The 23,428-nt window shown below is 41.1% G+C and overlaps 1 protein-coding gene across 3 annotated transcripts in view; it reads right to left on the reverse strand.

Annotated features, from left to right (window-relative positions):
• Positions 1-4,017: 4,017 nt before the first annotated feature.
• APTX (aprataxin) overlaps positions 4,018-23,428 on the reverse strand; it is a 1,163,679-nt gene continuing 1,144,268 nt past the window's right edge. For all 3 annotated transcript variants that reach the window (XM_044060974.1, XM_044060972.1, XM_044060973.1), the window contains one exon: positions 4,018-5,584. In XM_044060974.1, coding sequence (XP_043916909.1) covers positions 5,491-5,584 — 94 coding nt within the window. In that variant the 3' untranslated portion in view covers positions 4,018-5,490. The remainder of the gene's footprint in view (positions 5,585-23,428) is intronic.

Here is a 23,428-nt window from a genome sequence, read left to right on the forward strand (position 1 = left end):
CTAATTAAAATGGGACTATGAAAGAACAAAGTACCCAACAACACACACAGTGAATAAAACTAAGAAAGGTAAATTATCTAATAGTTTTACGGTGTATAAGAATATATTTCTACACAAAAATTTGAAAATACAAGCCTGAGCCAGAAAACGACATCATGCAGCTTAAGCGGCAAACGAGATCTGGGTAACTGTCGCTAGGCATCATGGAATAAGGGGTAGCCTTGAGCCAGTAAACAGCTCTCAAGCTATTGAAGATGTCGGAGCCGAGGATCGGCTCCGATCTCAAACAGCAAGAATGAAGGTGAGACAGACAACTTAACATCAGCAGTTCAGAGCACTTACTTACAATGGATAAGAATGCTGAAGCCTGGGATGCACAGCAGCCAAGAGTAAGAGAAGGAATTAAAGATGGCGCCTCTTGGGGCAGGGTATATTTCATTGGTTGGAAAGGAAGTAATGTAAAAAAGGGGAGGAGAAGGTCAAGCAGGGGAGGTACAGATAAGAGGAGGCTGCACGATTCAGCGACAGGCAATGGAAGCTTACGGAGAAACATTCATGTTCCAGTGTAAGCGGTGAGGATAGCAAGTTGGAAGGTGGGGAAAAAAGAAAAAAAAAAAAAGCAGGGCAAGGAATGTGATACAGAATAGGTAGGAGGTAGTGAAGAGATGTGTGGAGCTATGTGGAGGCAGGGATAGAGCAAAGTGAAGGAAAACAAATCCTGTAAAAACAATCAGTGAGATGCTGACTGCTAAGGTAAGTGTAGAAGGAGGAAGGTTAAGATGGTAGAGGACAAAAGGAAGTATGAGGGGTAAGGATAGCTATGTCAGTTATGTTGAAATTAGAGGGGTAGAGTAGGACCTAAGTAGAGCTAGGAAGGGAGAGTCTAAAAATGAAAAATAGTGTCCTAAGAAAAAACTCAAGTTGAAGCAAGTTGGTTATATATACCAAGTAAAAATTTCAGGGGAAGGATGTCATCAAGTGGGCAAAAAAACTATACTGCTACAGTAGCACCTGGAGTGAGAAAGGAGGCCGAGGAGTACGGGAGGGAGATTGTAAGTGTAGTTAATTACAGACACTATGAAAGTGGAAGGGATGGAGGTAGAGAAGTAGAAAGGAGTGTGGCTGCTGGCTATCCTGGCAAGGAAGGGTACTTTGCACTTAATTGTTTAAAGAAATGGCTTAGTATACAGCAAATTACATACTTTCATGTATCCTTAAGGGGATGAGTTCAGGGAGAAGATGGTCTCAATTCCACAACATAGGAAGAGACAGCAGGCTGCATTTTAAATTAAGGATTCGAGGTCGTCAGGTATGGCAGGTTCTCCAATCCTACTTCAGGACGTGCAGGTTAACTAGTTGGGTACACAAGGGAGAAAGAAGACAAAGTAGTAAAGAACAACAGGAGTCAACAGCTGAGGCAAAATAATGGACAAAGATAGATAAAATATAGGCAAAATCACATTACTAATCATATAAGCAAAGACAAATGACAAAAGCAGTAGGACAGATTCACTTAAAAACTACATGAGTAACTTCATTTAGGTATTATACATCATGATCCTTAAGGTGATTTCTGGTAATTTAGAGCAGTAGTACAGTAGGAGCTAATGAACTAAGAAGAGATGCACCACTTAGGTTCAATGTGACAAATATGGGTAGTGTATTCATTATGTACCGTTAAGGGTGGATGAAAATGAATTTAAAATTCTTGTATGAATGTCCAAGCTATAAAGACCCACACAGAGAGTGTAGTAGAACAGGAACTAAAGCTCAAACACACTTTAGTGAGGACAGTTAGTTACTTATCAGAAAGTACAAGATGGTTGAGAAGGTCACAAGCTACGTAGGTTCAGTGTAGTAATGTAGGAGACCCAGGAGGTACACTATTGTTAAACGCTAGTATATATATGAAGTAGTAGGGGTCATCCAGTTAAAATAATGCAGAAAACACTTAGATTGAATACAGTGCAATAGTGCTGAAAAGGAGGAGGTAAGTTATTGAGAGAATAGTATGGCGCCTATACAGCACTATGACAGCTCAAGCAGCAGACCAACTATCCAAATTAGCGCGTATTTGCACAGCATCATAACAGTACCAAGGAAAACAGCTTTATGATTAAACCTTGAGCAGGAATACATACAGGTACCTATACAGCGCTACGACAGCTCAAGCAGCAGACCAACTATCCAAATTAGCATGTTTGCTCAGCGTATTATCAGTACCAAGGAAAAACACTTTATGACTAAACCTTGAGCAGGTAATACATACAGGCAGTCAGAGTCAAGACGCTAATCTCAAGCTGTTTACAATAGCGTGTGGTTGCACAGCATCATATCACTACATAAAAACTGCTTTAATGGCTGTAAATTCAGTAGGTGAATACATACGAGCAGTCGTAAGGACAAGATGCTACTCTAACTAGGATTTCCAGTTAAATGAAAGCTTAGTTCACTAGAGTGTGTACAGGGACTTCCTACAAATAAGTACATCCATGTACAACAGCTCCACGTGTACCACGCATTAGCAATTAGGCATGTACAGCATAGGTACACAATTACTTCACTTTAGGTAGCAGAAACAGCATATAATAAAGCTAAAATAGTTTACAAGAGATGTTAGAGCCACAAGACTAACGTAGCATTATCAATTATTATGAATATCATAAAGCAGCTACCCAAAAAACAGTGCTAGAAAATAAGGCAGCACACATCAAATAATTACAAAATGACATAGCAGATAGCAGGGTACAGCAGTGAGTATACTAGTCCATTCGAGGTAACAGTTTGTGCAGAATATCAGTAACAAATACTATACAATTACAGTGGAATGCAGACAAGGTACAATAACAGCAGTTCAGAGCACTTACTTACAATGGATAAGAACACTGAAGCCCGGGATGCACAGCAGCCAAGAGCAAGAGAAGGAATTAAAGATAGCGCCTCTTGGGGCAGGGTATATTTCATTGGTTGGATAGGAAGTAACGTAAAAAAGGGGAGGAGAAGGTCAAGCAGGGGAAGTACAGATAAGAGGAGGCTGCACGATTCAGCGACAGGCAATGGGGGCTTACGGAGAAACATTCATGCTCCAGTGTAAGCGGTGAGGATAGCAAGGTGGAAGGAGTGGAGGAGGGGAAAAAAGAAAAAAAAAGCAGGGCAAGGAATGTGATATAGAATAGCTAGGAGGAAGTGAAGAGAGGTGTGGAGCTATGCGGAGGCAGGGATAGAGCAAAGTGAAGGGAAACAAAACCTGTAAAAACAATCAGTGAGATGCTGACTGTTAAGGGAAGTGTAGGAGGAAGGTTAAGATGGTAGAGGACAAAAGGAAGTATGAGGGGTTAAGGATAGCTATGTCAGTTATGGTGAAATTAGAGGGGTACAGTAGGACCTAAGTAGAGCTAGGAAGGGAGAGTCTAAAAAAGAAAAATAGTGTCCTAAGAAAAAACTCAAGTTGAAGCAAGTTGGTTATATATACCACGTAAAAATTTCAGGGGAAGGATGCCATCAAGTTGGCAAAAAACTATACTGCTACAGTAGCACCTGGAGTGAGAAAGGGGGCCGAGGAGTACGGGAGGGAGATTGTAAGTGCAGTTAATTACAGACACTATGAAATTGGAAGGCATGGAGGTAGAGACGTAGAAAGGAGTGTGGCTGCTAGCTATCCTGGCAAGGAAGGGTACTTTGCACTTAATTGTTTAAAGAAATGGCTTGGCATACAGCAAATGACATACTTTCATGTCAAGCACTGGGGAACAAACACCAGAAAATTAAGCAGAGAAGATTACCTATAAAACAACATTGCCTGCTGTGCAACACTTGTACACCCCCAATGGCAAGATGGGCATATGGCAATGAAAAACTGAAGAGCTGGAAGCCAGAGAGCATCATAGCTTTAAGGGGATGAAGAAACTACTACTTATCACACCTCAAAGTAATGCTGTTCACAGGATACTCTCTAAACCAGTGTATATTAAACTTCAATTAAAAAGTGTTGGAAAAACAAAATGACACACATGTACATAATTTTACACAGCAGTGTATATCAAGCAGTTTTTAACATTTTAACCTCAGGTTTTCATTTCATATATTCATTCAATGATGCTTATGAGTGCAACAACTAAAAGTTCTCAAAGCAAACCCAAAATTGTTCTGCACACTGGCAACACATTTTCTTACTACAAAACAGCAACAACATATTTGGCATTAACAAATTTGTCATCAATTTGATATTTTTAAAAGACTATGCTATTCAGTGAATATATTTTACTTATCTTTAAAATACTATGCTATTCAGTGAATATGTCAGCCAGTTTAGCAATCACTATCAGAATGTTTTGAGTTAGTGCAATGGTAGTTCGTGTGTGTGCACTTTGCTATGTTCTAACAAGTCCAAACAACGTTGTGCTCTTCTCATCTGTAACTTAAAATGAAATACTTTAAATCACAAATGTAGTCTGGGTTTTAATTAGTGTCAAAGTTATGTTCTGTATACTATTCCCACCGGGTTAAATGTGCTAAGGCCATTGCAAATAATTCCTGGAGGTAATTCTGAGTGTAAACCAAGACTAGTCTGAAGGAACAACTTTATTGGGAGATACAAGGATAACTGTCCAGGGAGCAGAAGTATTAAGTACCAAGCAGGTGAGCATTACAAAACAAAAAGTTCCAGTTTGCTTGAAGGTTTAGGGTGTATGGTGGACATGTATGACCACTTATCATGCTCTCTCTTAGAAACACCCAAACAAAATAAATACTCCTGAACAGCCTTTGTCTTTGCTAAGCTGTTCACCTACTGCAGGAAAGCTCTGACTTTGCTCCAGGACAGACTTAAGTACACGTACATGAAAATCCTTTCTGATGGTTGCAGTTTCATTTCTAGGAAGGAAAAATCCCTGGTGCAAAGGCAGGGGTGAAGCTGGGGCAAAGTTAACATTCTCCTTGGTTTTGTAGGTCGCTATGAACCTCGGTGTATGACAGAAATTGTTGTCTGACTGAGAAAGTGCAGAAACGGTTACTAGAGGGGGAATAAGACAAAAAACCTTTGTCTCCAAAACACAATGGACTTAATGGCATTGTATACTTTACTTGATACCACTATGTAGAAAAACTTGCTAACATTAAAATTATTTGGAACAAAATACATTACTCCATAGTTCTTGGCAACAAATGTAGTACTGGTAACAGCTGTACATGGCAAACATTTCTAACATGAAGTTTTCTGTGGGATGATCTCTCTAGCACAAAGTCCACTATTTAACGTGCATATTTCTGAAACTGCATCCATAGTAGATATGACCCAAGTTTTCCACCTTTGGAATATATCTCACAGATTTAAAAAGGAAAAAAGCTATAACATTTCTATTCATACGACTCAAATGCCTTGGGTCATGCACTGTTGTGGTCCCTAGGATGAGAATGTATAACCACTCCTCATTTTATTCCATGTGTTTTTTCAAATGTTCTTTTAACTGTGGCAGCGTTGACTGCAATTGTTTACAGACATGACATTTCAGTGGCAGTTTCAGTAATTCTGTAGCTCCATCCTGCACTGTAACCTTTCCATCCTTTTCTACCATCTTGATAACATCTGAAAAACAAGAAAACCAATGTCAAGATTGCCATGGGTGAGTGGAAAATAGGTAATTTAGGATGAATTCTTGTCCTCAGAACTACAGTACAGGACTTCACAATATTGTAATCAAATTTTGCTTGTTTGTCAATGTCACACTGACACAAAGTCAGCTTCTAAGAAATATGTGCGGACTTCCTTGGTTCCTTAGCCCATTTGCAGCAGAAAAGTTTCAAAGCTTTGTAAGGGTTTTACTTGATTACTTCACTTTTTAATTCAAACATACAGGACCATTCCACTATGTGGGCTTGACCACAGTTTAAGGTTGTGCAAACTAAGAGCTGGTTATACCATATAAGGAGTCTGGCTCAGTGGTTTAGTGGGATGAAGCTCAGACTACACCCAAAATGACTAGTGTTTAAACAGAGACTTGGGCACTGGAAGAGCCAGGTAGGGTAGGTTGGGAGTGAGTGGCTGGTACCAGCTTGCCCATAATATGGGGTGGAGAAGTTGCTTCCAGTTGGCCAACTGGCACTGAAATGGACAGTATCAGGGATGTAAGCTTAGTAATCCTAAGTGGGTAAGAGCGCCGCTCGTCACTGGGTCGGAGCGCGGACGGAAGGGGGCCGCCTCTCTCCAGCAGTGCACCGCACGTTCGTGGGGAACCGGGTGCTAAATAATTCGTAGATGACCTGATTCTGGGTCAGGGTTTCATACGTAGCAGAGCAGCAAAAAGCTGCGATCTATTGAAAGTCAGCCCTCGAGCCAAGCTTTTGTCACAGTTCATAATTAGCATGCAACTGGAAGTAAGAGCATGCACAGAGAAGATATAGGACACAGTCCAGAGACTGAGCACATATTAGCCATTAGATGTGATAGAAATGTCCCCATTGCTGGGATGCCAGTGAGGGCACAAAAGCTACCTCCACAGCTGACAGGATTAGGGCCCCCTCCAGCAAGTTCTCACTTCTGTGCTGGGGATAGCCAGTAAGTGTGATAAGTGGATTCAAGACTGACAGGAAGAGGCTTGAAGGCAACAGGCATGGGGGTTGATAGCACATATAAAACAATGTTAAGTAAAGAGGCGTAGGGGCCAAAACGTCCTCTAAGGAGGCAGGGGTGTCTCCCATGAACAAAACTTTCAAGTTCTAAAAGACTGGCTTTGTTGGGTAGTGACTCAGTGAAAAGTGACAACCAAATTTACTACATCATTATTTTTCTACTGGAATCACCTACAAGATTAAACTAAGATCAAATACAACACAGATCATTTTAATTATATGTTTTACATAAGAGGTGCATATTTATGCTTCGTCAATGTTGCATTTTCTTGGCCTCAGCTCTGGCATTATTCCCAAGCTATTTGAAATGGGACTGGAGTGCATTAAATATTCAGTTTCAGTGTAACACTTGACAAAATTCCTCAGGAAAGATTTAAAAATAGGCTAGCCAAATAAAGGTAGTTTCTAAATTGGTGGACAAGCGAGAGAGTGCTGACACAGCAAAAGCACAATGCTGAGTTAAAATGGTGCACAGTTAAGAAAATTGGTTACCTATACAGTGCCTCAGGATTTGACAATGCTTAAACTTGGAAGAAAAGTCAGACTTGTACACAATACAGTAAGATCAGCCGTAACCGATCTGAAAATCATTTTAAAGAATGTGAAGGTCCTTGGAAACAACGGAAGATCATCAGTACTGTAGCAATCAAAAGTTATGTACTCACCGTAACTAGGCATCTGTGTTATCCACTTTCATTCTTCCTCCACAAATGGGTTCAGATCAGACACCTGGATCCGACTCAGCCGCATACTCTAGACTTCAGATCCAACTCTCAAGCTCCTCCCTCTACCCATAATATCCCTTGTCCATCCTCAACATCTCATATCGAGTTTGTTGCCATAAAATCCTTATAAATAGACAGAAAAGGGATAGCTGAAAGAACGGGGATCAAACCCATAACTAAGTTCCAATAAACAATCTAAAATGTTCCTCCAGATTTATGGATGGGGGATGGATAGGAAGGGAAGTTGAGGAAGAATGAAAATGGACAACACAGATGACTTGTTATAGTGGGTACATAACTTTTAAATCTGATGTTGTCCTTTTCATTCTTCCTCAACAAATGGAACAAAGTCCCCAGCTACATTGATCTTGGGTGGCTCTCATGGAAGGATATTCCAGAGGCAGCTTTTCTTCTGGATATTAGATCCAATTTGCAATGAGTAGCAAAGGTATGAGCATCGGGCCATGTGGCTGCTGTGTAAACATCATCAACAGAGGTTCTAGACCAAAAAGCAGATGAAGTAGCCATGGATCTAGTAGAGTGGGCTTTAGGAGGTATAGGCAGGGGAAATGCCTTTTGAGAATAGATCCAAAAAATGCAATATGTGATTCATTTAGCTAGAGTAACTTTAGAAACTGGATAATCTAGTCATTTTGGTGAGAGGGAAACAAATAGCTAATATGACTTTCTGATAAGCTTTGTCCTGTATAAATAAAAAAGTAATTGTGCACATTTAACAGATATAAGCATGTATTCTCCTTTATTTGAAAATTTTGGAAAGATCGGTTAATGAATGGATTGGTTAATGCTTGATTCAGAGCTGCTTTAGGTAAAAAAAAGAAGGATGTGTTCGTAAAGTAATCATATCTTTACGGAATACAATGCAGGGAGTCTGATGAAAGAGCCTAAGATTTAGAAATCCTTCTTGCTGAAAAAATAGCTACTAAAAAAGCTGTTTTCCATGAAATTAATTATGGGTCATTTTTTGCTGAAGGTTCAAAGGGTTCTTGAGTTACACCTTATAGCACAACAGTTAGATCCTAGGGAGGTGAAAGATTCTTTACTGGTGGTCTAAGGAGAAAAATGCCTTTTAGATATGCTTTACATAATTTGGAAGAAGCCCAAGAATAATTTCTGCCTCCTGTATGAAAATTGGAAATGGCTGCCAATTGCAGTTTAATTGTAGAAAAGCTGGCTCCTTCTTTAAGAACAGTCAAAAATTCAAAGACAGTAAAAAATGTACAGAAAAAGGGTCAACATTTTTAATGCCCACAGGGAGAATCTTTTCTACTTGCTTTTGTAAATCTTGGCGGAATTTTTTTGTGAGGGTAATATAATGGTACATACTGAGGGAGAAAGCCTGGATTGTTTGACAATTATTGGAAGTCAAGAAACCATGCAGTCAATTTGAGGGTCTGGACACTAGGATGACTCCTCCCTGAGGGATGCGAGATGAGATCTGGAATTGGGTCCAATATCCAAGGTGGACAATAAAGATGAGACCAAAAGAAGGGAAACCTCACTTGTTGAGGACAGGAGGTGGCAATGAGGACGACTTGAGCTCTTCAACTGGATTGCTTTCTGTAGAAATTTGGGAATCAAGGGAAGTGGAGGATATGCATAAAGGAGACCGAATGGCCAAACGTGGATTAGTGCATTTCTCAGTGACTCTCCCTGAGGGGGGATAAGTGCAAAATACCTGCTGCATTTGTTGAGGGGGGAAGCAAAAAGGTCGCAACAAGGTTGGCCCCAAAGACAGAATCTCTTTCTCCACAGACTGTTTGCGAGACCATTTGTGAGGCATCAGAATGGACCTGCTTAACTCATTCCCTCAAGTAGAGCTCTTTTAAGTGTGTACCTTTAACTCCCAGTGGGTGTGGCTTCAGTCTTTAAAAAATGAAGTTATCACCTTACAGTTCTACCAAATACTAATTGACAGAGCTCATATGTCAATACAGTTGTGTTTGCCATCATGTATGTTTCAAGATAAAATATTCTGATGTCTTGTATGTTGCATGGTTTTGGAATTATTAATGCAAATATGTATGAACAGGCAATATTTGACACCTAGAGGCGCAATAGGAGGTAACTGCAGAAATGCCTGGAGACATCACTCAGCTGTAATGAGTTAATTTGTCCGCTAACACACTGGTTTCCCCCGGAATGTGTTGCAACTAGAAAGCAGTTTGAGGAGATCGCCCATTGCTCCACTCTCATGGCCTCTGCAAAGAGAGTAAGATTGGGTTCCCCCTTGTTTGTTGATGTACCAGATAACATACATGTTGTCGATCTGAACTGCAATAGTCTCTAGAGGAAGAGCATCTTGGAATGTCTGCAATGCTAATAGGACTGCTCTCATCTCCAATACATTGATATGCAAGTTGGTCTCGGGGGGGGGGGGGGGACCACATGCCTTGGACCATCCTTCCCAAGAAATGCCCCTGTCCCCACCTCAATTGGGAAGTGTCTGTAGTCATTGTGGCATTTGGGGGGGTGGTAAAATAAAGGGTCAGCCTAGACAAATGTCATCTGATTGGATCCACCACTGGATGTGACGTTTGCAAATCAGAGTAAGCTTGATTGAAAATGATAGGGGTTGTCAACTAATAGGCCACTGAACAGCTATAGTCCTTTAAAGAACACACATATAGTATCATGTTAAGGGAAGTAATACTATGGCTGCTACCATAGATCCTAGCACTTGAAGAATGAATTGGGCTGTAGGAGACAGGTGGGAAAAAATCTGATGAACCGGAGATCTGAGCGTGTTTATGCAATGAGTTGGTAATTATGTGATTTGTGTTCAGATGTGCACCAATAAACTACAGGCTCTGTACTGGTGTCATCTTCAATTTGGAGTAATTTACTGTTATCCCCAGTGACTGGCAAGTCTGGAGCAAGCAGTCCCTGGATTGTTGAAGGTGATGCATGGAGGAGGTGGTGAGGAGCCAGTTGTACAGATATGGAAACACTTGGAATCCTTTTGAGTCTGAAGTGAGCAGCCACCACTGCCATACATTTAGTAAACGTCCTGGGGGCTGTGGTGAATCCAAAGGGCAGGACTCTGAATTGGTAAAGACTGACTTGCAGCTGAAAGTGCAGATGTCTTCTGGAGCACCTGTTGATTTTGATGTGATAGTACACATACTGAAGACCTACACAGTGCATCCAATTTCCTTGAAAAGAAAAAACAGAATGGACTGAACCATGACCATTCAGAACTTTGACCTTTTTATGTACTGATTCAATTTGCCCAGATCCAAAACTGGTCTGAGGTCCCCTGCCTTTTTGGGCACTAAAAAGAAACACGAGTATGTTCCAAATCCTACTTGGTCTGCCGAGATCTCTTCGATGACTCTCTTGTCTAGCAGCTTTTGAATTTCTTGTAATGCTGCTTTACTCTGACTGGGTGGAACATCAGAAAGCTTCTTCCTTTTGCAAAGAGTAAGTTGGAAAAATGGAATGGAATAACCTTTGGATATTACTCTTAGTATCCGTGAATCCTCTGTTATATTTGCCCAGGCAACCGAGTGCAAGGACAACCGTCTCCCAACTGCCTTCATAGGTGGACAGTCAGGCAGCACTTCAGAAGTGCTGGAACAGTCTGTCCAGAAAGGAATCATGGTAACCCTGATTCTGCCTCTAGGGTGACACCTATCATTGGAACTGCCTCCTCTGCATCTGTAGGAGGCCGCTAATATCAAATCCATTATTGGAACTGCCTCCTCTGCCTCTGCAGGAGTTTACCCAGCATGAATCTTGGAAAGGTCCCAGAGATTTGCAGAACCACATTTTCTTACCACCTCCGATTCCTAGAAAAGGTTTGTTGAGAGGTAGAAAACTTGATTCTCATGGCAGACAGTCTTCCCTTCTTGTTCGTTGCAAGTAAGCATTTCTACACGATGGATCAAATAAGGATGTGCTATCAAAGGTTGCGCTGATGAAAGATGTCTTACAAAGCTCCGCAAAGTCGCACAGTCGCATACAGACATGACTCCTTATGGCAACGCCTGAACCGGCAGCCTGTGAGGTGCCTTCAGTTGTGTGAGAGATCAACCTCATAAAAGCACTGGAAATTAACAAGAGTGGCCAGTTGAGAGGATGTCCTCTTGAAATCCTCTGCAGACATGGACTTAGAGAGAATCTGATAGTTCCTTAATCAAATCTCTTTCTACAGTCTTGTGAAATGTGCCAGGTAATTAAGACACCAAGTCAAAGGCTGCCAAGGCAAAGAATCACATTCCAAATCTGTCCAGTGCCCTAGACTCCCTGTTTGGTGGGTAGACAAAAGGAGCTCTGTTATGCTAGCTTTTTTGGTGGTTGCCGCCGCCACCATCACCATAGCATCTACTGGGACTCCTTTGCTTCAGTGGGGTCTGTCCTTGAAGGAGCTAAGAATTTGTCAGGTCTTTTTGGAATGGGTTTAATGCTATCGAGCTCATTCCATGCCCGGTGGGAAACTAAATCAATGACCTCATCCCCTTGGGGGGGGGGGGGTTGGGGCAACATGAAGATGGTCCAGAACCGAAAGCTTCCAAAAATACAGATTTTTCAGGAGGAAAATTTTTGAATACCAACCACCTTTCTGGCCGAGGATCTCAAATGTGTCTCTAAAGGAGCGATCAGCTGGTGGTGATTTGAGGGACCCCTTCCCCTTCACTGAAATCTGTATCCTCCAAGAGAGATTCCAGCAGGGAATCTATGTGCTGCCTCTTGCACATCCTCTTCCAATGCATCTCCTCTGGGGGATATTCAGGGCAGGTATATGAAGAGAGGGGGAATTTCTCTACACAAACTGCTTGGAAGCTTGCTAGAACTGGCTGTCCCTGTGGGATAGGCCTGAAAGACTCGGAGCTTGTAACCAAAGAGGGAATATAGACTGGATCTGAGGGATGAGAAATGGGTTCTCTAAAAAGAGAAAAAGCTCTTTCCATGACCTCAAAGGCAGATGGACATGGAGAAGCAGTGGCCAACCACACTGAAAACGAGACTTCCCATACAGGCAGATCATGACACCTACCAGATCTATGCCTCGAGGATGGAACCGAACCCAAAATATCTAGCACTTAGGCTTTGAGGGGCAGGGACAGATTCGATAACACGGAAATCAATCCCAGCCCCACAGATCTGGCTCTGGAACCCATTTTAGTTCAAAGGTATCATAGTGGAACTAGTCGGGGATGCTGCCAGAGTTGAAGAAGAAATTTTCTTTGGATTTGACTGAATATCTCAGGGCTATCTGATCCTGGGGTTCCAAAACTGTGGGGCAGATAGGAGAAGGAGAAAGGATCGTATGAGAAGTGGATGAAAGACTCAAAAATCCAATAGGGGATGGAGCCTCTGTGACCCCCATCTGGATCTGAGCTCTGAAAATTTCTGCATCACCCTATCCACATGCACTTCTGATAAGCTTCTGGAGGATGTGGTGGACTGTGGCCTGGAATGCTTCTTAGGAGTCTGCAGTAAAGGAGAGTGAAGAGTTGGAGAAATTGGATCCAGGATGAACTCCTGTGAGGTGAAAGGTTTTGGCTCCGAAGATCTGGGATCCAAGGTAAGAACAAGTAGGACTGGCCGATATGATGACTGTATCCCATGGTTTCGTTTCCACCGATCTTCCCTTTGACTCCAAGGACGTTGAATCTGAAGATTTTAAAATTTTTATCTGAGGCTTCGACAAAGTCCTAGGAAAAATCAGTGGGGAGAATTTTCTGTGCTCCAATGGAGCAGATCTTGTGGATTTACAGGGGTTTGAGCTCCAGAAGATGTTCCAGCAGGAAGGAGACCTTTTAGGATTAAGCTTGCTGCTTCTAGTAGTCAAAGCCCTGGGATTAAAGGTAAAGCAAATGCTGCAATTGGTTTCCAAGTGGGAGGCTCCAAGACAATAAACGCACTCCCTGTGAGCATCCGAGTTTGAGATTTTATGCCCACAAGAAGTGTATTTCTTGAATCCTGTTGGTTTGTCACCCATGACAGGAGGTTACGGACAACACTGCTATAACAAAAAGCACTAGTAATGAGAATGAGGAAGACAAACTTTTTTTTAAAAAAGAAACGGAATAAAGAAGAAAGATTATGACCAATGGTAATTAAGAAAATACCTGATTTATAGGGTATATAAGAAAATACTGACTAAGGTATGAGAAGAAATACTATAAAAATAGTAAAGAATCTAACGCAGTAGCGTACACTAAGAATGAGGATGAGAAAAAGATAAAAGGAAGATGTTTAGGAAAAAAAATATTAAAGAACTTATGAAAAAAACATGAAGTAATCACTCAAGAAAAGAACCGTGCATCTGAGCACAATGGTGGCAAACGAGATCTGAGGTACTGAGGATGGACAAGGGCATTATGGGTAGAGGGAGGAGCTCGAGAGTTCGATCCAAAGTCTAAAGTATGAGGCAGAGTCAGATCCGAGGATCGGATCTGAATCCATTTGCTAGGGAATAATGAAAATGACAACATCAGATCTTATAGTTCATGTACAGTTAAGCAGAACATAAAGCAGCAGAAAGCACAGCACCCAGGAGCACAAAAAAGCACTAGAGTCTGGATAGTAACAATTCCATGACTTTACCCACTAGAATGCATTAATGAAGATTAAAAGGTTGTTTCAAGAGCATCAAGAGCAAGGACTGAAAATTTAAGTTTTTATTCTTCTGTACAGAGTATTAGAAAGACCTGTTACTTGTAGTACAGTGCACAGCTATAACAGATGGATCTGTATCAGGTGAGCTATACACAAACAACATTTATATTTTGACCATGTGAGTTTATAAACAATTGGATCATCATTAGCAGGTATACAACAATTAACCTTACTTCCACTCCACTTCAGCTATTTTACTCACGGGACCCTAGAACAAGGGGCACATGAGCTCTCTGCTGGTATATACTATGATATCATACAATGTACTTGGACAGAGTGTCTTAACACTACTGCCAACCAGTTCACCCAAACCAGTGAGTAAGCACAATTCCTGCAAATCAAGAAAACAAAGAACATCTGGAACTGATATGGTCTACTGGTTAGCATTCCTGTTTTTAACTCAGGCAGCCCAGGTTTGACTCTATGTATGGGAACTAGAGAGTACTTTTGTCTTTTATTTCCAAGTTAATCTGAATTGCACCTCAATGCACTGCATTGGTTTGCAGATTTTTTTCAACGTAAACCGATCATTTTTCTGAGAATCTCTACATCAGGGAAGTAAAAACTATACTGCACTAAGATTTTGCTATTTCTATTGTCTGAATTGTTTCTGAAATATTTAAATTCTTACTACATTTTATTTATATATATATATATATATATATATATATTTTTTTTTTTTATATAACTAAAACAGTTTGTTCAACCAGGTGTTGAGGGCCAACTCATAAGCAGTAGCAGTAGTTCTTGTGATAGGAGGTTAACTGCTGCTATTGTTTAAATGTCTGAGCACCACTGCCTCTTCCAGAGTTATGTGCTGGTTGGGTCTCTTGTTTTATTTAATTATAACACAACCAAGTGCTTAGCCGTGCCCCACAAAGGGCCACTGTAGTTGCAGTTGAATAGTTGGTTATAAGTGCATTTTCATTTCTCTCTTAAATTAGTGGTCCAAACCAGTCATTGTTTCCCTGATTTGTTGACTGCATCCAGGGCAGCACTGGTATGTGCTTATCTTAACTTGGCTGCTCTGATTTGCTTCTAGCAACCCCCCCCCCCTTTTTTTTTTTTTACTTCTGAGGTCAGAGTGTCATGTCAACTGCTGCAACCTCTCTCTCAAGTGCCACTCCCGTACCCTTACCTTCTTTGACTGTCATTGTCTGCCTGTCACAGGTCTTCTCTCACACAATCCATCCAACCATCCATCCATCCCCCTTGCTGGACGCCTTTACTTCACCTTGCCTTCTTCCTGTCGGTTCCAAATCTTCTTCACCAGATTGTCTTCTGCTTTCCTGCATATGTGCCTGAACCGTCGTAATCTGTGACCTTTATTGAAAATGGAGCTACTTAGGCTTCTGCTCTGATGTCCTCATTTCTTCATCTGTCCCAGAGGGTGCATCCTGCCACCCTTCTCAGGCATTTCATCACCATTACCTCTAGCTTCCTCAACTGCTCTTCTCTCACTGCCCAAGTTTCTGTACTATGCAGCAGAACTGGTCGTACTACTGTTTGTACAACTTAGTTTTCAGATTCTTTGGTTTTATTCTGTTACACAGTACACTGACACCCTGTGCCAGCTGGCTCTATAGCCCCTCTGATTCTAGCTTAGACCTCCTCATTCAGGCTTCCCTTCTTCCTCAACCACCCCTCCCAGATACTTGAAGTTGTTAACCTGTTCCACTATTTTCCCATCTCAATTCTCAGCTTCTTCTAATATTCCCATTTGCTGTCATTATAACGGTCTTATCTGTACTCAGTTTTATTCCATGTGTCTTCAGCTTTGCAGTCCTTAAACCTATTATTTGCTAAGGTTCTTGTTGAAAGTCTGCCTGTAATGCCACATTGTCTGCATATATAACAGCTTTGTTGAGCTGTTTAATATAGTCTATCATCGGTATGAACAGTGGGCTCAAAGCTGAACCCTAGTGCACACCCACTCCCACTGGGAACCTCTCTGTGTATCCGAACATTGTTCGTACTTGTGTCATTGGGTACATAGCCTGCACTAAATTCTACCAATTTTTCTGGGATTTCAAACCACATTAGGACTGCCAAAAATCAGCTTTTTTGGGAACCTGTCATATGCTTTCTTCAAGTCTAGGGATGCCCAGCTGAACTATTTCCTCATCTCTACCTTCTCATCAAATGTCACAGTATAAAATCAATTTGGTTGTGCTGCACCCTGATCCAAACCCAAACTGCTCACCTCTCATCTTACATTCTACTGCTCTTTGTATTCATTTATCAATCACTGACTCCAGAACTTTCATGCAGTGTGCCACGAGTCTGATACCTCTGTACTGCCCACAGTTGTGAATGTACCCATCATTCTTTTACACAGGCACCACAATGATTATTCTCCCATCATCTGGGATAAGCCTTTCTCTCCACACTGCTATGAGTATCCTCCGGAGCCATTACTCCCATAACTCAAACAACTTGATCATATCTGCTCTGACTTCTTCTGAGCCTACTGCTTTCCCTGACTTCATTTTCCTTAGTGTTGTTCTTACTTCTTCTAGGGTGGGTTCCTCTTTGTCTTTCATTGTATGCTGTGTCTGGGGCAGTACAGCTTCTGTGGGGTTTTCTTCATTCAGAAGCTACTGGACGTACTCCTTCCATCTGCCTTTGATGTCCTGTGAACTGGTGAACAGGTTGTTGCTGGTGAAGGCAGTCTGATTATTTTCTTTATTTTTCTGTCATTGCATTGCAACTTAATAGGAGTTTCTTTGGGCCATCTGAACAACCCCTTTCCAGGAGCTGGTACAGTGCCTCTGGTGACTTTTTCTTTGCTATTGCAACTGCTCTCACCTCTTTGTTAGTCAGGAAATCTGAGTTGTACGTTGGACACTCTTGTGACTCTCTCTCTTGCTGAACCATGCATTTGTCACCGTCAAGCCATTTGTCAGAGAGAAAAGTCTAGAATGGTCCTCTCCTCCTTTATTACTGTTGCATCACCTATGAGGACTCAGACAGACCTCATATACTGATCTGTCCCAATGTGTGCATTCAGATCCCCCATTATAAACACCAACTCATTTTGTCCTGCTTTATGTGACCGATCCTGCAACTGCTGCTTGGATGCACTCTTTTCCTCATTATCACAACCCCACTGTGGGGCATAGGCTGATATCCTTACACAGGAATCTGACTGCCATCATTTCTAGTCTATCCTCCCCCTGAGTAGTAAACTCTGGATTCCAAAGCTAGGTGGAATTTCTGCACTGTTCTTCCATCTTGGGTCTTGAATTCAGAGGATGGCCAGCCTCCAACGTACTATCATGTCATCCACTTCTAAGGTGCGCCCTTGTCAGTGAACCCATACTAAGAATAGCAATTCTTAGTTCATGTTTGGCAGGTTGATTGGTTTTACATCCAGCTTTTTCTCAATAGAGCTTTCCCCAGTAACCCAAGCTGGGCAACTAGATACCAGCCCAATGTAAAATAGCTTACTGACCACGGACTGCTGGGCTTTTTGGCTGATATATACACACTGGCTAATACGGGCACAAAAATCCCTACCACTGTTAGCATGAGTCCCAGTTGTGGGTCAGAGTAAGCCAGGTCCTCAACCCATTTATCACTGGTAAATACCCATGCCCATTTATGGTGACAATGTGGCCAAATCACCAAGAGTCAATTCTTAAATGGTTGAGTGGCTAGCCCTGATACAATGTGCAGTCTATGATCCATTCCCCTATCTAGTGTATACTGTGTACCATATTTTAAGCCACAAATGTTTGGTTTACACAACTTTTCCCCCAAGAGGCAGCATCTTGAGACTGTGCTGCTGCCCACAACTTCATTCTTGGGTGAGTTTGAGATGGAAACACCCAGCATGTTTTTGGGAAGTAGGAGGTACCTCAGAGAGACACAAAGAGAGCATGCAATCTCCAGACAGGCATTATCCGGAGGTCAGGATCAAACACTGTACCTTGTGCATGACAGGAGATGGCCTTAACCATTACGCTAACAACAACTAATTATAGCACAGCCTTATGTACTAAGTCAGATAACATGCAAAGCACTGCACAGTACGGCAGGTCAGAAAACTTGTTCTTCTACTTCCAGACTCCTAGGGCAGTGTAGTAACTGTGTCACGCACACTGATAATGAACTACTTAACAGAGCATGCTCAATATATCTGTGAGAAGTGTAAATACTTAGGTAATATGGAGGTCTCCTCTCACAAACATTAATAAGCAGTGAGCATCACATACGCACCTCCTTTTCTCAACCAATACAATGTTTTCAAACACAGCACACACAAAGATGTCGCATTCCTATGCCATAAAAAGATCCTTGCCAAAGCCTCCTAGAACTTGTTTGGAAGTCCCTCGACTCACTTAGCCCATGCACACCTACAACAACTATTCACCAACAGCCTAGTCACCCCCCAGTCAAGTAATGCAAAAGTAGTTTCTGATAAGAATGCATTAGTAACTGGTGACTCAACTGTTATGCAAACCAATTCCCCAATCACGAGGCCGGACAATGATAGGATTACTATGAGATAACTCTATGGTGCCAAGATCAGAGAAATTACAAGTGCCCTTAGGACCCTTTCCCAAGACACACATGACTATGACATAGTTGTGGTCCATTTGACAGTGAAAGACCTGGTGCATAAAACCCTAAAGGAGATGCAGAGAGACACATTAGAACTTTTGAGGCATGTGACAGATGCACGTAAGGCTCTGGTCCTGAGTGGAAGCCTTCCTTCACCAAGAAGGACACATTGATAAAACAGAATACAATTTGCTTTAACAATTGGATTAATAGCTGGTGTCATTCCAGGGACTCCAGCATGTTTTAGCCTGGGGTGAGACAATGGAGAGCACTACCTGTTTTGCAAGAGATGGCCTGCATCTCTTGTTCATATTGGCAAAAACCTTTGCTACCACACAATGCCTTTTTTAGGCAAACTCCATCTAATGAACATTCTAAGTACATTCTTCAAATCCTAAATTAGGCCACATTAAGGTGACTCTTCTTAACCCCAGAAGTTTCAATAACAAATTCTCCAATCATGAGGTACTCCTACATCTAGAACATGGCCATGTATGTGCAGTTAAATGTAAAGAGAGTACTACCTCCATACCTGGGATTTTGCGATTACCTTACCTTCAGGTAGGGACTGCAGTGGTGTTTCCATATTTGTCAATGATCACATCTCATCTAAACTGATACTCAGGGAACCACAAACTTAGCTCCAGACACCCACAAACAAATCTCCAAGAACTCCGGTTTACCATGGACAAGGCAAGCTACTAGCTTACAGCATGCTACAGAATCACAGGTTCTATAGGTAAATAACTAATCTATCAGTCTACAAGACTATTACTATCATAGCCGATAACCAGAGATTAGAATCAAACCCTGTGCCTTCCATCTATGAGGTAAAGACCTTAATTATTCTATGCCAACCTCACTGCTTAAAACTTTCATTCCCCTTTTCCTTAGATTCATGGTTTCATACGTTCATAATGAATTATTAGGCTAGCTTTCTTAATAGGCCATTCTAAGCCTAGCCAATTTCCTTCCCAAAGGTGAAAGTCAAATATGTCTCCAGATGATCCTGTTAGACTCCTGGAAGTTTTAGAAAAAATTCCTTAAAGAAATAACTTCATAATCCTAGGTGACTTTAATCATTTAGCAATAGACTGGCGCGTCTATACCTCTAACGTAGGGTATTACTAGAGATTTCTGGATTTAATAAATAGAAATTCCCTGGTTGAAACAGTTGCCAAACTCACTAGAGGTCAAAATATTCGGGATCAGACTCTCACTAAAATTGCCTCTACCTGTTCCACTCACCTAGTATCTCCATATCTAGTTAAGTAAGAACAAGCTTCTGACATTTGCTCTCAAAACAATCATCTCTGATGTTTCCATATTTAAGGTCTTCAACAGGGCAAATGTTACACAATTATATGATGAAATCTCTAAATTTGTTCGTGACATCACTACAGTTGACAGAGACATAAGAGACAACTTCACTAAGAACTTTTATGCCCACTTACACAATGTATAGATCTAGTAGTCCCAGCTAGGGCCAAACAAAGAGAAATTTAAAAACAAAGCCCCTGATGGTGATCAATTACAATACATTTCATATCTTTACATATGTTTAGAGGTTTATCGAGCTTATATACGACTATAATTTCCTGGGCCAATAGTAGGGCTGTTCTTACGTAGGGGCATTACCAGTGTGGTGTGCCAAACTTTCGGGATAATGGCCATAGCTAAACTTAGAATAAAACGTTTGAGTCTTAGCACTGCAATGGCATGCTTAGTGCAATTTATTAAACAACCAGGTATATTGTTAGACCCCAGGGAAGAAGTATTAATGGTCTCTACACTCTCAGTACATTGTTCCTTTGTGATAATAGGTGGGGAAAGTGTCACAAGGATTATGTAGAATTTGGATGGGGGGAAGTTAGCATTGAATTAGTTTGCTACTATATTGGCATTATCAGTTGGGTCTGACTGGGAGGTGCCACTGTAAATAAGTTCAGAGCAATGCTGGGTATTACTCCACCGTTTTCCGATGTAGCTAAGGAGGACTTACAATTGTCCTTAGCTTAAGATGCTAACCAAAACTCATGGTCTGGCTTTAGTAAATCTCATCAACTCCTCCCTTTTTCCCATTTTCTGAGGATGATGACAATAAGATCCACCAATCAAGTTTCTGGAAGTATTCTTAACAATATCCTTGAAATTATAGGTTGTGGACCTGTATATTGTTTGAGGAATTGTTTTCTTCTGTTGAAAAGTTTATTTATATTCGTAGATCCCAGAGATGGTTTGTTTTTGAACTTGCCATTATATTTAGCTCTGGTTGAGACTGCCCATTCTATGCATTTACCTAGATGGTCATAGTAATCTTTTGTGAATCTACCAGCTGTGTCAGCATCAGAGCAGATGTTGCCATAACTGAATGTAGAAACCTTATCATAGAATTGGATAAGGTTAGTATGTTTGAAATCTTTGAATTAAGAGGCATTTGTTGCAAGGGCTTTAGAGACTTTGAAAGTGAAATTCATAAGTTTATGATATGACGTAACTGGGGAAGGACACACAAGGGGAATACCACATGAAGAAGCAGTGTTTGCAAGAATCAGATCAAGGATAACATCCTCTAGTGGGTGTAGTATCTATCTGTCTGAGTCCCTGTATATTAAGTCTAATAACTTTCAGGCATACACTATATTGGAGGTGGGCTCTTCTAACCACTCACAGCATCTGTCATCATAACCTGTTATGGGCTACCTGCAGAAAAGGAAAATGATATATACAGACTTGAGGAAATTGCCCATCACTACAGGGCTCATCAAAAGGAGTCCAACAGCAGAAACAGATACATCAGATCTGCAACCATAGGTTGTACGAGTCTCACCATGAAAATAATAGTGGTCATCAAGCTCAGAAATTAATAGTCATAGGTTTGGCTCCCTTGTTGCATCCTTTTCCATGAGGCCTGTGACGCCCCACCACTGGCAACAGTAATTGAGGAGCCTCAATCCTCACCACGAGCACTAGTGGGTGACAATCATTTGGAGGATGACAGGTACACACACCATGTTTCCAGATGCAGCTCTCTGCATCAAGTGCAACTTCCCTTAAGAGCACACAGAGACCACAGTCAGTCTGGGGCTGGTTTCTCCAGATCCCCAATAAGACTCCCCACTGGCACAGCTATAGAATTGAGATCACAGCTGAGTGGCCAAGCCAAGACCTCCAGCACCCTCTCTGTACAATCAGTGCTTTGTGTACCTGCCCAAGTAGCTGACACACACACTTTGAGGTTTGATTTACACACAAACACACACACACACACCTGGGAAAGGCTGGCACAGGTTTACTAGCTTATGCCCCCTTCTGCCTAGACTATAAGGTAGTTACCACTGCCATCAGCCACATCCTTAGCTACTTTAAGGCCCTTAACAAGGGGTGTCCAATCTTACTGTGTAATGTTACTATCAATACAAATTGTAGTTTGACCAAGAGCAAGGCTACTAGGTGTGGCCAACACAGTGTCATCAAATAAATATGCAAGTACTCTCGGAACTTAAATATGTCTCACAAATATCAGTAACAATGGCAGGTTTAAATATATTTAATAATAAATAAAAGAACAAGAAAACAATCAGTATATAATCACAGTTACATCAGAGTTCAAAACCATAGGAAATACTTAAAACAACATTGCAGAACAGTCTCAAATAAATAAAGACAAACATCTAAATTACACTTTGGAGGATTCCTGACTGTATCTAATAGAATTACACTGTTCCCCAGATTACTTACAGAGCAAACAAGACATATGTGATGAGTGGGTCTTCCAGCTGATGTTGTCAGGTCAAATACAAAATGCTCAGTCTCTCTCTGAGAGTTCTTAAATTAATATCTCAAATATTACGTCTAGGTTATCTTGCAGAATGACATCACTTGCTGTCATCTGACTATCCCAGGTGAAAACCCCCACTGATGTAGCTGGTAGCATTTAGCATCTACCTGTGAAAATACATAAACAAGGACTTTTCTTAGATCTAAGGCAGATCCTGGAAGTCATAAAACAATAAACACTTCCATGACAATACAAAAAACTACTAGTTCTAGATGTGTCTGTTACTGCACTGAAACTGGAATATAACATCTTTTTATTACATGGTCATAAAGTAATTTAAATGTTCAGCTATTTTCTGAAATTAACCTCCTGTGTTCCAGTTTCCATTGTTAAAACATATACATTTAAACAGTTACAATAGTGTATATACATTTCTGTTCTTTTCCAGTAGGGTATGCTGTGGTTACATTTTAAGCTCAGTACTGTACAAACCCTGTTCAACACACGTCTGTACCAGCAGTTTGATATACACAAAACATACAGTTCTAATACATTTGTAACACAAGCATATGAATCATGTTGATATTCACAAATAACATATAATTATTTACAAAATTCCAGATAGCTGGGCTGGCAGTATCTCCTTTCATGACAACACCAATGTGGAGAATTGAGCTGGCTGGAAATGGAGTAGGATGCTTTCCACACAGCTCTAGTCCAAAAAAGCCATTTAAATTTTACTTTACAGCCCTCTATCAAGGAACTAAGTAAAGTTGCCATGTATAACTGAAATATTACTAGACTTTAAATACTAACAGAATACACAGTAAAATAAAAGTTGGGAGGTGTGTTGCAGAAGGTTTGGTGTTATGACTGGAGAGGAGACCGCATGCTATCCTATGGCAGGGAACAGGAGTAGGTCAACATTCAGCAGGAACAAAAGCAAGACCTGGCAGTGAAAACTGACCATGTAAAGAACTTTATAATCAAAATGTTAGATAATATTATTGCAAACAGTTTGGATGTTAACTTGCACCAACAGCAGCTGGATAACTTTTTGGCCGACACGGTCTTTTGGAAT

Source organism: Protopterus annectens, chromosome 2.part0 (genome assembly GCF_019279795.1).
Source record: "Protopterus annectens isolate FY-2018-M chromosome 2.part0, PAN1.0, whole genome shotgun sequence".
Classification (NCBI taxonomy): domain Eukaryota; kingdom Metazoa; phylum Chordata; order Ceratodontiformes; family Protopteridae; genus Protopterus; species Protopterus annectens.